This window comes from Moschus berezovskii, chromosome 4, assembly GCF_049115385.1.
Source record: "Moschus berezovskii isolate FMDL1 chromosome 4, NW_MosBer_1.0, whole genome shotgun sequence".
NCBI classification, from domain to species: domain Eukaryota; kingdom Metazoa; phylum Chordata; class Mammalia; order Artiodactyla; family Moschidae; genus Moschus; species Moschus berezovskii.
In genome coordinates this window covers 14966973-14981360 of record NC_142463.1, presented here as the reverse complement: position 1 = coordinate 14981360, position 14388 = coordinate 14966973, and the positions used below count along the sequence as shown (strand labels likewise).

The 14388-nt window shown below is 43.7% G+C and overlaps 2 protein-coding genes across 4 annotated transcripts in view; both read right to left on the bottom strand.

Moving 5' to 3' along the window:
* Positions 1-13184, bottom strand: part of LOC129540652 (transmembrane and coiled-coil domain-containing protein 2-like) — a 32704-nt gene extending 19520 nt beyond the window's left edge. The window contains exon 1 of one of the 3 annotated variants that reach the window (XR_016037163.1): positions 220-13184. The gene's annotated coding sequence lies outside the window, so the exon portion shown is untranslated. Of the gene's footprint in view, positions 1-2; positions 71-146 lie in introns of those variants that run through there. The other 2 variants (XR_016037165.1, XR_016037164.1) reach the window with 2 other exon arrangements.
* The window catches only part of SMAP2 (small ArfGAP2), a 58636-nt gene extending 44495 nt beyond the window's left edge, over positions 1-14141 (bottom strand). Inside the window, exon 1 of the mRNA XM_055401902.2 lies at positions 13610-14141. Within this exon, the coding sequence (XP_055257877.1) occupies positions 13610-13712 (103 nt within the window). The 5' untranslated portion in view covers positions 13713-14141. The remainder of the gene's footprint in view (positions 1-13609) is intronic.
* Between the last annotated feature and the right edge of the window lie 247 nt (positions 14142-14388).

Genomic DNA, 14388 nt, shown 5'->3' with positions numbered 1-14388 from the left:
ACCCAAGTTCATAGAAGAAATCATCAGCTGGACTGGCATTAGAATCATCTTTCTCCGCCTGAAATGTGTTATACACAGAAGATGCTCAATAATAGTCACTATATCGATATCCTGTTCTTCACGTGTTCTCTTCTCTTACCACATACTTTTCACTCTCTGCTCCCGGGAAGCCCAATGCCTGAGCTTGTGTGTGAAGGTTCATCTCCCACCCCTTCTCACCCTCAGTCCTCCTCCTCAGAGGAAGTCCAGAAGTGGAGGAGAGTGAAGCGCAAGCGGCCAGGCAGAACTCGTTTTTCAGTCGTTGAAGGGAAACTCATGCTTTTCACACAGGCAGAGAGAGGCTTTACACAAAACCTCCCGAGTCAGCAGGTGAACACGTGCACAAGACCACAGACATGTGAACTTCTCCCTTCCACACTGGTGTGCAGCTTTCCCAACACATCAGAGGAGCCCTTAACCAATGGCGAACAGATGGAAAACCAGAGCCAGTTTAATCGCATCACAACCGCATGCAAAAGCTAGAGAACTTTCATTCCTAAACAAACAGCAGAACAGAAATGAATCCCAGGATCAAAGTACAGCCAGTTAGTTCAGTGACACACAGAATGTTTGCCATCGAAACAGCCCTGGCTTAAGGGAGCGGAGCAAAGGTGGAGGTTTACCCTTCCAGAGGAAGACATTCACTACAAGGTTTCACAAGCCAGGTATTTCAGAACTGGGTATAATGAGGTACAGGTCAGAAGGGGGTGGGGCAAGATGCCAGCTGTGTGGATAGAAAACTCCTGCAAGGGAACTTTATGCAGGGGAACCCAGGGCAGGTCTCAAGGAAAAACCACAGCTTCAAAAGAGCCAAAGCAAGGTTCTTCGAATTAGACAAACCTGTTCCAGAAGGGACAAGGAGAGCTTCCAAAAGTGCTCGCTGCAAGGTTATGATTAATTTCTACAGCACCTGAGAACAGTCTAAATATTTACTCCCATCCCACAAAAAAGGCTAAAGGGCTCCTGTTTCAGCCTCCTGTTTCACATCCCCTGCTGCGTCCCCCACCCCCTCGCCCAATGATGTGTCACACTAAAACCTCCTATGGAAAGGACAGAGTACTGGCTTTGTGACAGGCTCCAGCTTTCAACGTGGCACAGATGCCAGGAGCACACAGAAGAAATGGCACATGAAGGCAACGATCACAAAGCAACCAGGAAACTCACCTGCTGGGCTTCCTGCTATGTCACAGAGCTTCAAATATCCGAGCTGAGAGGATAAAGGTGACTTCCAAAAAATAAAACAGGAAAAAGAGTATGACCTGAACATGCATGACTAGGATAGTGTTCACGATGCTCACAGAACACACTCTACCCCATTCAGCAAACAACGTCATTCTGCACCCAACCCAGTCAAGAGTGCGGACTGGAAAGAGATGAGAAAAAGATGATACTAGGGACAAATGTAAAGAAATTCAACCTAAAACCAAAATTTTTGTGGGTAGGAAGATAAATTAGGAGTCTGGACTTAAGCTATCCATACTACCATAGATAAGACAGATACACAACAAGCAGCTACTGTACAGCACAGGGAACTATAGTCAATATCTTTTAATAACATACAATGGAAAAGAATGAAAAAGAAGATGTGTATACACACACACACATACACACATGTATGTGTGTGTGTCTGTGTGTGCCTGAATCATTTTGCGGTACATCTGAAACTAACACAATGTTGCAAATATTACTCCAAAAAAAATGGTTACAGAAGCACAGACACTATGCATCAGATGTTGAGCATTAGGTAACAGGGAAACATGAAACACGGTCCCTGTCCTTATGGAATCCACAGTCTAAAGAAAGCCTTGTAAAACAAAAGCAAAAACCAGTGGCTGTTATCCCCTTTCCACCATAGTTGGACTTCTAATTCTTCTTCCCAGTGGACTAAGTTTATGTGAAGGAGGCCTATATGAACAACATAAGATGCTAATCAATGGCCCGACAGAACAGTTCCACATTATCAAGTACATAATGTGCAAAGTGCACATCAGATATAAAAATATATCTTGGCCCATCTTGCTGTGATCATGTCCTGTAAATCTGTTCCTTATGGTTAAGCCTGGATTCTCCCCAGCTCTCTGCTCCTGTCTCGAATGTCCACTACAATGAGGCAGTTCAAAACGACAGCCCCCACAGCAAGGCCATCTCTATAGGGGGTCAACCAGAGAATTCCCTGATAACTCCTTAAAATTAGAAGGCACACATCACTACTCAACTCTGAACCCATAAATAACCCATCAGTCTAACAGCAACACCAAAATTCACATTGTCTCATTATAAAAAATTTTATAACACTGAAAATTTAAGACCCAAATGTCCAACAACTGGGCAAGAATCAAGTAATGATATATTCAAACAAGGGAGTACAATAAAGGCATTTAAATGTTTTTAATGTCAGGAAAAATGCTTATGATAAATATTAAGTGAAACAATAATGATATAAAATTATAGTATAAGCTGAAGTAAAAATGGGTGATAAGGATTATACAAAATATCTTCTACATTACTATACTTTTTCACACTTTCCAATGATTTCCATCACAAATATGAATAACTTTCATAATGAGAAAAAGATATAGTTTTTCTTTTTTAAAGAAATAGCATTTAATGATGTTTACTAATAAGCACAACTGGCCTGGGAATCTGTTCCTATCGATCCTTAATTTGAGTCACTTGTGTCAGATGTCTATTCGCAGACAAGGCTCAAAACCAAGTCAGAAGGCTCAGAGGAGCTGATCTGGAACCTTCCTGATTCCAGTGCTATATTTAATGATGCTTCCTTTCTCTCACAGGAAAGCTAGGAATGTTAACACAGCACTCACACTACCAGAAAGACCTCAATATTCCCCTCAGTCTAAAACAGTTCCTCTAACTCATCTCCTGACATCTACCTTGGGAGAGACAAAGTTCCCAGTCCCTTACAGCTATTCTCTCAATAAAAACACTTTCGACACAGCAGAAGAAGCTGAGTCTTTTCATTCTTTCTTTTTCAAATCGGCTGTCACACTTCAAATGGTCTCCATTAAGTCCATTGTTTCCAGCTATTCTGAACACAAGCATCATGATAAGAATAGGGAGTTTCCTTCCTCTTTCTCATCAGAGGCCCTGGGTAAAGTGTCAACATGAAAAGACACCAATGTCCCCTCCGTCAACAGCACAGGATGGAATATTCTGTAGGTAATTATTTTTTGAAGGCACTAGAACAAAAACCATCTAAATAATATTAAGATAATTTTTAACTCAAGACTTGAAACACTAGAGAACTCATTTCTAAATTTACACACACACACACACAGAGGGGACTTCCACTAAGATAAGAAAAGAGGAAGAAGTTAAAATTCACTGTGTGTGCATTCAGGAAATAACACTGTAGGATTAACATGTAAACCCACATCTCAAGATGTAAGCTCTGTGACAGAGGCATGGGGATATTTATGGACTTCCCATCACCAGCAACTGCCATGAAAGACAGTGTGGCTGTTTGCAATAAAGGGAAAGAAAAGGTGCTCTATTTCCTCACACTTCTATGCGGGGACAGGCTTATCAGCTGCAGCTGAGAGTAGGTCTCTCCTCCTGTATTTGCTCCATTATTTTTCAATACATCATAAAATAGAAAAGTTACACATTTGTTCCTTGGGTGAGGAGAAATGACACGAAGCCTGAGGGATCTGGTTCTCATTGTTTCTGATTAAGACAGTTCTTTTTGAAAGTTTTGACTTGAAATTAAGTAAGGATAAACAAAGCATTCTCCAAGTGGACTTATGAAATCCAGCACTTTCTAAATAAACCATATCCAACAGCTATTTAAAGAGCAAACCAGAATACCCATAGGAAATATACAAATGGGGAAAAGAGGGCTATGGTCAACAAAAATGGTCAGAAAGCTACTTAACATTATTTGAAAACGAGCAGCAACAATAAAATCCCAGCAACAGGCTGCAGAGGTGGGACCCCAGGACAAGTTCCAGTCACACAAGAGGGAGCATGGGGGTTCAGGGGAGTGATGCACAAACTGAAGACGACCACCAGTGTGACCTTACGCTGATGGGTGGCCACAGCTGAAGGCAGATTTGGCTCATCTCTGGGGTTTCCACTGGGAAGGGACCTGCAGTTCAGCCATCAATGGACGAGCATCCACAAAGCCTGTAGGGGAAATACAGGATCCAGAAGAGTCGGGTAGGAAAGGAGAAAGTTTGGAAAATGGAAGAGTCAAATACAGTAGTGAAATATTGTAATTATTAAACATGAGGCTTCAAAAACACATAGGTGTACCTCTTATGGTGAAAGGGACTGGCTGGGAAGAACTGGTACTCTGGGAAGCAGGCAGATATGCTTTTTACAATATCAAATTACACTTCAATCACATGTGTGAATTATAGTAGTACCTGCTATGAGGAAACTAATTTTTGGAAAAGAAGAGAAAAACAATGAAACCTATGCAATTTTTACCACTGGTAACTTTACTCAATGAGAGGTCCTTATCCATAGCTTCTGCGGGAAAGTAACCACCTAAAAGCAAACATACTCACAACGCCACTGAAAAACCCTTGCCAGCCTAATTCCACCAACTCCAATAATGTGCAGGCGCCCAAAGGCAGGTGACCCGATTGACAAAAAAAGCACTTCTACAAAGTGGTCAACTTGTATCACATAACTCATTAAACACCTCATCATCAGGAAGAAAACTAGTAGCAATAACCTGAGAAGCTTTGTCTTTATAAGGAGCAGCAGCAACCTTCTGAATAAGACAAAATATTTTTTTCAGGTCCAGTACAGAAGACAGTGAGCTTCGGCAAACTTCCAGAGATGGTGAGGGACAGAGCGGCCTGGCAGACTGCAGTCCACAGGGTCGCAGAGTTGGACACGACTAGGTGGCTGAGCAACAGCAACGCAGAAGACAGTATGTCCAGTGATCTCACCTCTCTCACCCAGTGCTAACTGATCTAAGCTTGTTGAGGCAGGGGAACAAACCAGTCAAACTATTTAAAGAGATACCCAACACAAGGAAAACTGGCTCCAGCTTAACAGTCAGAAAAGTCTAATCCGTACCATGTTTTAAGGCTGCAATCCTCAAAACTCTGCACATCTTAAGTGCTACTGACTCAAGTTTTTAGTCGTGGATGGGGCAAGCTCAGTGTCTACACATCATGCCTAAGGCTTCTCAGAACTAGCAGGGTGGGAACTTATTTTCCAAGTAACCAAACGATAAACTGCTCCTGGCAGGGACGGCAAGTCAAATACCGATTCCACAGAAGTCATGCATCCTAATTAAACAGGCAATGACTGAGTTGTTACATTACTTCCTAGGACTAATTATTGTTTGGGCAACAGTCAAGCTCCTTTAGAAGCATTGGCCTGAACACCCTTCTTATCCTTTGTCCAAAATAACTCAACTGTTTTCTTACAAGCAGAAAGAACTGTATCTTGGAGATTTAAGTGCCTTTGCCAGTCTCAACTTGGATCCTCCCCTTCCTCCACACTATCACGGGGACTCCATCTCCTAGGCTCCCGTGCCAACTAATTTCTTGGTAAGTTCCATCAATGGGAGGCACTGATAAGGATAAGAGGCAGGAGAAGGGGGGAAGCCAGGGTAACACTCTCTATCTCACTTGGTCCGAGTTCCAGCTGCTACCAGACAGCTCTTCTTTCCACTCTTCTTGGTCACAGCAGATGGCTCAGGCCTCTGGCCTTTGCTGACATCAGCACCTTCTAATTTCCTTAGGGCAAAGGAGGTCCCAGGTGTCGCCAATCTCTGGGTTGTCTCACCAGCCCACTGACCTTCTTGGTCCTTTTATCACCTATGGAACCTATTCAATATTAAATTCCCTCTGCTTGTATCTCCTATACTGTTTTCTGTTTCTCTGAAGGGTCCCTGACTTTTAAATATATTTTAAAAACTTAGATTTCCTAAGAATTACACAAATATTCAGATAAGTTATAAAGGATTTCTTTTAATAAGAAACAAAGGATTTGTATCATTCAAGCAAATATTTACTGAGAGCCTGACCTGTGCCCGACCATACTAGGTGCTGGGAATACTATGTTGAACAAAACAGGCACAAAACTCCTGCCCTCATGCAGTTTACTTTCTAGTGAACTGCAGCAAATTACAATTTTAAGAAGTTAACTAGCAGAGGAATATTTCTTTAAAAATAGAGGAATGTGGTAAAAGTGAATTAACTTTAAGGGGTTCTACTCTACATAGACTTGGTTCCTACCTTTTCAGTGTGGTATGCTGAACTGTCACATTCCAGGGGCCGGTATAGAACTTCTTCAAAGTCAGTATCTACTTAAACTGGCAACTTGCTCAAACAAAAATATAACTGTGATAAGGATTTAGGCAGACACAATTATAAAAGTTAGGCACTGTATGCTTAAACGAAAAACAATGAGTGTTTGATGCAGATTCTTGCTGGGTATCTTTTTCACAGGAGCTATCACTTGGAGGCATTGAGTTTGAGTCCATTTAATGTCACTTTATCTCCTCCCTATGGCGCAGGGAGCTTCCAGTATCACAGACAAAGCCAGCCACAATGCACATAGCGAGTCAAGTGTTGTGGTCTCCAACTGCATGACCTTATTTCCAAGATGGAACTTTCAGGCTGAACAGAAACAATGACTCATGTGGTGAGCAGTTACACAGACAACTCTGCCCAAGAAAGCTGCCACCTACATACCATGATATCAGATGAAACATGCAGAAAGAAGGCAGTTTTCTGATTTATTTAAAAGCAATATTTGCTGAAAGGTATACTGAGAGATGTAGCTGCAGCTGCCTGTAGTTTACACATCCGGCTTCCCAAGTGGCACTCATGGTAAAGAATCCGCCTGCCAAATACAGGAGACACAAGAGATACAGGTTCGACCCCTGGATGGCGAAGATTCCCTGGAGAAGCAGAAGGTAACCCACTCCAGTATTCTTGCCTGGAGAATCCCATGGGCAGAGGAGCCTGGAGGGCTACAGTCCATGGGGTCGCAAAGAGTCTGACACAACTGAACCCACACATGAGCACTGAACAACCAAGGGCTTGCATGAAATATTCTTAGACTGCTTGAATGTGAGAGCATGCTCAGCTTCAAAACTTCAACGTCATCAACTCCAGAAAGAGCATGACATCAAAGGGCTGGCATTTCACTAGACTTCTTTAAGATAAATGAATGTGCTCATGAAGGGAGATCTAGTGGGCACAATGCTCTGACCTTCCTTACTACTCAGCAATTAGAAAACATTTCATGTTTGCTATATTTACAACTCCATTTGAGTAGCAGATGGACTTCCAATACTGCGAGTTTCTTACATAACAGAGAGTCTAGTGCATATTCATCACTTCAGTGCCACACAGCAAGTCAACTACAGAGCTAATCCAACGTGTCTCTGCCTACCTTAGCCCTTGTCAATCCCCAACACGTAGTGAAAATATACTAAAGAATCTCACACACACATTACAGCACGTCTTGGAGGCTTTGCACGTTCTTCTTCCTCAGCTTGGAATGCAAGGTCCCCTAAATTCACCTGACAAAATCATGTTTATCATTCAAGACATAGCCTACTTGTTTCTCTGTGCCATGACTTCCTAAGCAGACGTGTTTGCTTTCTTCAACGCTTTCATTTCTCCCTGTACACAATGCTACAATGATAATTACTACATTGCATCATTTATCTGTTTACACATCTGCTTGCCCATTAGACTCTAAAATCCCTGAGACCAAAGGCCTATCTTTTAATCTACATGTCTTGGTAGTGTCTGACACAAAGCAGGTGCTTAAGAGCATTTTCTGAATGAAGACATACAGTGTGGGACTGCACTCTCAGAAGACAAGGCATTTTGTACTTTCTATCCCGCTGCTACCGGATGATATTTAAAGGACAGAGAGAACTAACAGGAAAATGTCTCCCAGGGAACAGGTTGAACAAGTTGATATTAAAAGACAACCTAGGGACTTCCCTGGTGGTACAGTGGTTAAGAATCTGCCTTGCAGTGCAGGGGATGCAGGTTCAATCCCTTGTCAGGGAACTAAGAGTCCACGTGCCACATGGCACCTAAGCCTGTGAGCTACAGCCAAGATCTGGTGTGCCTCAACCAACACCCTACGCAACCAAATAAATAAATAAAATAAAAGACAACCTAATGGGGACTTAAATTACTTTCAGTAAAACTCCGTCAGCCTAACTACAATGGTCAGAGTTAAGGTGCATGAGCTGTAAAAGGACAGAGAGTTATTTGATCTTGGCTGGAGAAGGGTGTCTAACAACTAGAGATGGAAGGAAAATACCTTCTATTGTCCAGGTCTGCGGCAATTAAGAAAAAAACTCTCTTAAAAGGTGCCACAGATACAGCTAAAATAATTAAAAACTGATAACAATGTTCATGTTCTAAGGAATGATATTCAACAAGGAATGATTTAGCTATTGACAAAAAACAAAAGTAAAGCAAAACTAGAGATGAATTTACCAGAGTTAGAATCATATATAGGAAATGGTTTTGGCTTAAAAACTAGGTGAGTTTTCTATTCAGTGAGTTATTCAGTGAGTCATTCTAACTGTGGCTTCCAGTAACTAGGGTATTTAAGGGAATAAAGTCTGAAAGTGGAATGAATGAATAAAATTAAGATGAAATAAATGAGTTCAGCAATAGTAGTGATGAATAGTGCTTACAAGTGTGTAACACTTTCGTTTTTAAGGCATTTTTATTTTTCAAATGAGGAAAATTAAACTGAGAAAGTTAGGTGGTGTGTTGAAGGCCTCAAAGCTAAAATAAGCAGAATAATAGAGTTTAACTAGATGTTCCAACATCAAAGGGCTTCCCTGATAGCTCAGTTGATAAAGAATCTGCCTGCAATGCAGGAGACCCCAGTTTGATTCCTGGGTCAGGAAGATCTCCTGGAGAAACGATGGGCTACCCACTCCAATATTCTTGGGTTTCCCTTGTGGCTCCGCTGGTAAAGAATCCACCCGCAATGCAGGAGATCAAGGTTCAATCCCTGGGTTAGGAAGATTCCCCTGGAGAAGGGAAAGGCTACCCACTCCAGTATTCTGACCTGGAGAATTCCATGGACTGTATAGTCTACGGGGTCACAAAGAGTCAGACGTGACTTTTACTTTCCAACAAAAGTCTACAGCTCTGGGACCTCCTTGGCGGTCCAGTGACTCCCATTGGAAATCCTTCCATTGGAAGAATCTGTCTTCCAACGCAGGGGACGTGGGTTTGATCCCTGGTTGGGGAACTAAGATCCCACATGCCTTGGGGCAACTAAGATCTGAGGAGGTCAAAAATAAATATTTTTAAAAGTCTACAGCTCTGATTCTTTGCACCTGAAAGGTGAGCTTACAGGTGCTACAGACGGGGGCTAGGACACTGTCTGAGATGACTTCAATGAGAGCAGATGTTTCCAAATCATGCATATCTTTCAATTTTATACCCTGAGATTATGGGGACACTCCTTACTGTGCATGGAGAGGGAATCTCCATGCCCTTCATGTTATACACTTGATTGAAAAAGTGAAAGGCTGGGACTTCCCTGATGGTCCAGTGATTAAAAATCTGCCTGCTAATGCAGGGATGCAGGTTCAATCCCTGGTCAGGGAACAAAGATCCCGTATGCTGCAGAGCAACTAAACCTGTGTGCTCCAACTACTGGACCCGCTGCAACAACTCAACCCAAGCACCACAACGAAAGATCCCGTGGGCTGCAACTAAGACCTGACTCAGCCAAAAAGAAAGAAACAAATAAATATTAAAGAAGAAAAAAAAGAACACAGGGTGCCGTGGACTTTGGGTAACATGCTATTATTCGCATAAAAGCACTGGAAAGGAATATATTTAAATGAAGTTGTCTATGTATGTATCATCTCTTAAAAGTCACATAATAAATTACCAACAGTAGTTACTGGTTACCTCCAGAAGCACTGGAAAAAGCTGGTTAAGGGATCAGGGACAGGAACACAACTTTTCATTGAATATATTCCCTTTTGAACTTTCTGAATTTTGAACCACATGAAAGTGGTTTTTCAAAAAGGAAATTTGAATTTAAGAACAAAGGCAGTGGCCAGGTGATTTGAAGTGAAACATTTCCGAGATGGAGTGTAGGAGAAGAACAGAGCAGTAAAAAGGTATTACAAAGTTTTTGTCAGACTCCAGAATTCTATATGGTATTTCACAGTTGAAAGTAAATATTCCTCAAGACCATCAAATTTCTTCCATTCTAATTCTTTACTCATTAAACAGCTCTCAATTTTTCACAAACCTTGATACTGAGAAAGGAACATCCCAACATTGGATATAAGTATTCAGGTCATCAGAAAGGTAGATCCTTTCATGGTAAATAGGATAGTGTCCAGTTTAAACCACTCTCTGAAGAGGCTGATTAGGAGTTATTCCAGGCATACAGATAAAATATGGAACTGCAGAGCTACAGACTAAACCTCCAAAAATGGGACCTGGCCTCAACAAGCTGGAGTTGACCATTAACATATCTGAAATGTTCAGTATGTTTGTCTTCTCTTCTACCACAACTTCATTTCAGTCAGCCCAAAATTTTACCCTAAAGGTCACAGTAAGTTAAAGGCTTTGGGTGATGAAACCACATCTTTCCGCCTAAAGCAAGTTGAAGCATTTGTTTTAAAGGCAGTACCAAAGTAGCCTGCATTCCCACATAAATTATTTCAATGCCTTAGAGGTACTGGAAACTTGTGAGTCTTATGCTCAAGAGAGTTAGAAACAAAGACAAAAAACACAGAAGCAACAAAACTTATACTACACAAAGAGAATACCTATTTATTCTCTATTCTGATATTCAAATTACGTATCTTATAATATTATTCTTAAATCAGTATAATACTTTTTTTTTAAGAATTACTGCCAGAGTTATTTTGAAACATTACAAAAATACCTGTTCATAGGTCTGCAGTTCAGGGTTACATCATCTGATTTCATGTTAATGGATTAGTAAGCAATCACTCACCAGGTCCTTACACAATTAAGCTCTCAATTTTCTAAGTAAGAAAGGACAAGAGACCTACAGATAAATACCCAAGTACAAACCTCATTTTAGCCTGCAGCTTTAAAATTCCTCCTCCCACTAAATGTGTTTTTACCAGAGCTAAGAATTGATGCTTTTGAACTGTGGTGCTGGAGAAGACTCTTGAGAGTCCCGTGGACTGCAAGGAGATCCAACCAGTCCGTTTAGAGGAGATCCATCCTGGGTGTTCATTGGAAGGACTGATGCTAAAGCTGAAACTGCAATACTTTGGCCACCTCATGCAACGAGTTGACTCACTGGAAAAGACTCTGATGCTGGGAAGGATTGGGGGCGGGAGGAGAAGGGGACGACAGAGAATGAGATGGCTGGATGGCATCACCGACTCGATGGACATGAGTTTGAGTGAACTCCGGGGGTTGGTGATGGACAGGGAGGCCTGGCGTGCTGTGATTCATGGGGTTGCAAAGAGTCGGACACGACTGAGCGACTGAACTGAACTGAAGAGATAACTTAATCTACGGATTCAAGTGTCTCTTCCTTCCACGATCTGACATTTGTCCACATGACCATTACGACAACCACAGTCAGGAAAAAGGAGAGGGAAAATGAACGGGAGGAGTTCAAAGAGTAGAAGGGGCTAGCTAACTCATAAACTGCAAAAACTGAGGCCACAAATATCTTACTAACCTGAACTGAATGATGACTGACTGACACATTGTCGTCTCATTTTTAATAGAACGGCCAAGTCACTGAACCCACCAAGCCAAAATGTAAAGCTAATTCATGAAAAGAGATCATTTCAGGACCCAGGATTCTACCATCAAGAGCGATTAATAAAGTTTACAGGCCAGCAGTTACCATCTCTCATTAAGAATGAACTGACTAATGTTTTATTACCTGATCCCCAGTAATTCTGTTGATAAAGAGCAACAGAAAATATACAGGTGATGAATCGACCTCTCTTCCATGTGCTATGTTTTGCTGGAATATGAGTAAGTACAAAAGTGGTATGGGAAATGGGGGATGGGGGTTGTACCGATTATCAAAATGGTATCTGACTCCCCAGAGGGAGCAGTGCTTACTCAGTGGGTTGCTTCACTGTGACTCAAGATCTGTCAACTGAGGACACAAGGGAACCTGAATCAAGCCAAAGAGCTAGACTCCCAAATTTTAAGCCAGATCTTCCCATAGAGCTAGCAGAAGATCTCACGAGAGTCAACTATCAGAAATTAACCTACTCAACATAATAGCACTGACTCTATAATACTTTTTAAAATGAATTCTTGCCAATGCAAAAATTCAGGAAAGAAGTTGGGGGATCTACTTTCCTAATGGCACATGCCATTTACCCATTGGTAAACGGCACTAAAATATGCTACCAGGTGTCCAAATCGATGTCTCTCTCCCCCATCTCCTTACATAACTTTACTTCTTCAAAATAAAAGGTAACGAAGTGAAATTATCAATTAAGCATGTAATTCCTTTCTCAATACTGATAAAGACAAATACATTTGAATCTGTGTTGTGTACTATATGCCCAACATGCTAAATGGCAAACAATCCAGGTGAATTCACTGCATTATGAACAAAAGTAAATTAGCAATAGCTCCCAAAACAAAAAAGGAATTTTCCCAACTCCAATTTATATTCCAAAGAATTCAGAAAGAAAATAAGGAAACAAAATATTTGTAATCTATCAGTTTCGAGTGCAAATATTTCACTAATAACCAAGCTTTGGTGGCATACTGATTTTTAACTGTACCAAATCATGACTCTTTGAGGGCACATAAAACAAAGACTAAATAGCTCTGCCATGATCATATTTCACCATTAGAACGATGTTCGCCATGGAAGTAACAAATTCGATGCAGCCCTTGTTTCCTTCTCTGCACTGATTAAACCGATCCTGCACTACAGCCACAATCTGCTAGTTCCTGCCACCACACACACATCAGGCCTCCAACACACTCCACAAGCCAGGGCTAGGCTGTCTAGAAATCCGCACTGTGTCACTGCATAAGCCAGTTCCCCCCTCCACACATCCTGGAAGAGGAAAGCCACCTAAGCACTCTGTCAGATCTCAGCAAGGCTGTAAAATGACAGAAGAAACTGCTAACCAAATAGCAGGCAGCCACGCTCACCACCTTTAAAAACCATTTAAGCAGTTTTCCTCCCCGTCATCTCACTTCCCTCCCTTCCCCACCCCCTGCCCGCCCCGCTGCAGTTCACCCCCCAGCTCTGCAAGTGGAAGGCTGCGAGCTGCACTGACAGTCGGCGCAGAACTCATTCAGAGCCCTGAAATACAGACATTCTCACCTGCACACGCCATGCCACTTCCCCCAACCCCGACCATCACCGCCCCCGCCCCCCACCGCAGCCTCAGCCACACACACTCGCCCTCGCAACCTCTCCCCACACCAATCCCGGCGCCCCACAACACCTAGCAGCCTCCTCAACGAGGGGAGCACGCGTTACCATTTAGACGGTCGGGGCCCCCTAAACTCTAGAGACCTCACCCCTGCCCACACAGGTCGCCTCCCCCGTGTCGCTCGGAGGCCGGACCCCTCGCCCGCAAGGAAGGATGCGCTACCTTTAGACTGGCAGTCCGCACAAAACTTGTTATCCTCCTCCAGCAGCAGGTTGGCCAGGACCGCCTGGTACCGATCCACGTCCTTCACCGATTTGCCCGTCATGGCCAGGGTGCCGGCGGGGGCGGAGGGCGACGCGCCCTCCCAGCCCCCAGAAAGCCCTGCCTCAGTCCGGAGGGGAGGACTCCCGGCCCCGGCCCAGGGCACCTCCTGAGAACGCGGGAGCCCTCTCCCCTCGCCCCGTGCGGCGCCGCTTCTCCAGACAGCCGCGCCCGCCCCCCAATTCTGCAGCCCCCTCAGAGCGGCGCCCCCTGGCGGGCTTAGGGAAAGGCCCGGGTCCCGGCGAGGCTGCCGGACCAGGCAGGGACCCTCGGCCCAGCCAACAGGGACGCTCGGGGCTCCTGCTATTGCCGGGCGCAGAGACGACCCCCGGGCCTGCCTGTCAGCGGGCTACGGCTATCGCGCCTCGGTTTCCCTGGCAGCTGCCGCCCGCTCTGCCACCACCTCGGCCGCCTACTTCCGGCAGCTCTTCCTCTCCTCCTCCACCCAGCCCAGCCCGCGCATGCGCCCCGCCCCCGCCGCTCCGGACTGGGCTCTTCCCGCCGCTCCGCTTCTCAAGAACCAATCCGGGCAGGAGTGAGGGGTGGGGCTTGGATGGGGCGGAGGGCGGATTGGGCACGCCCCCTGCATGTCCTTGGAAAAGAATGAATGGAGCAGGAGGAGAGCGGGTGGAGGGAGTGGAGGAAAGTGAAGGGAAACAACAAATAACTGAGCTCTTACT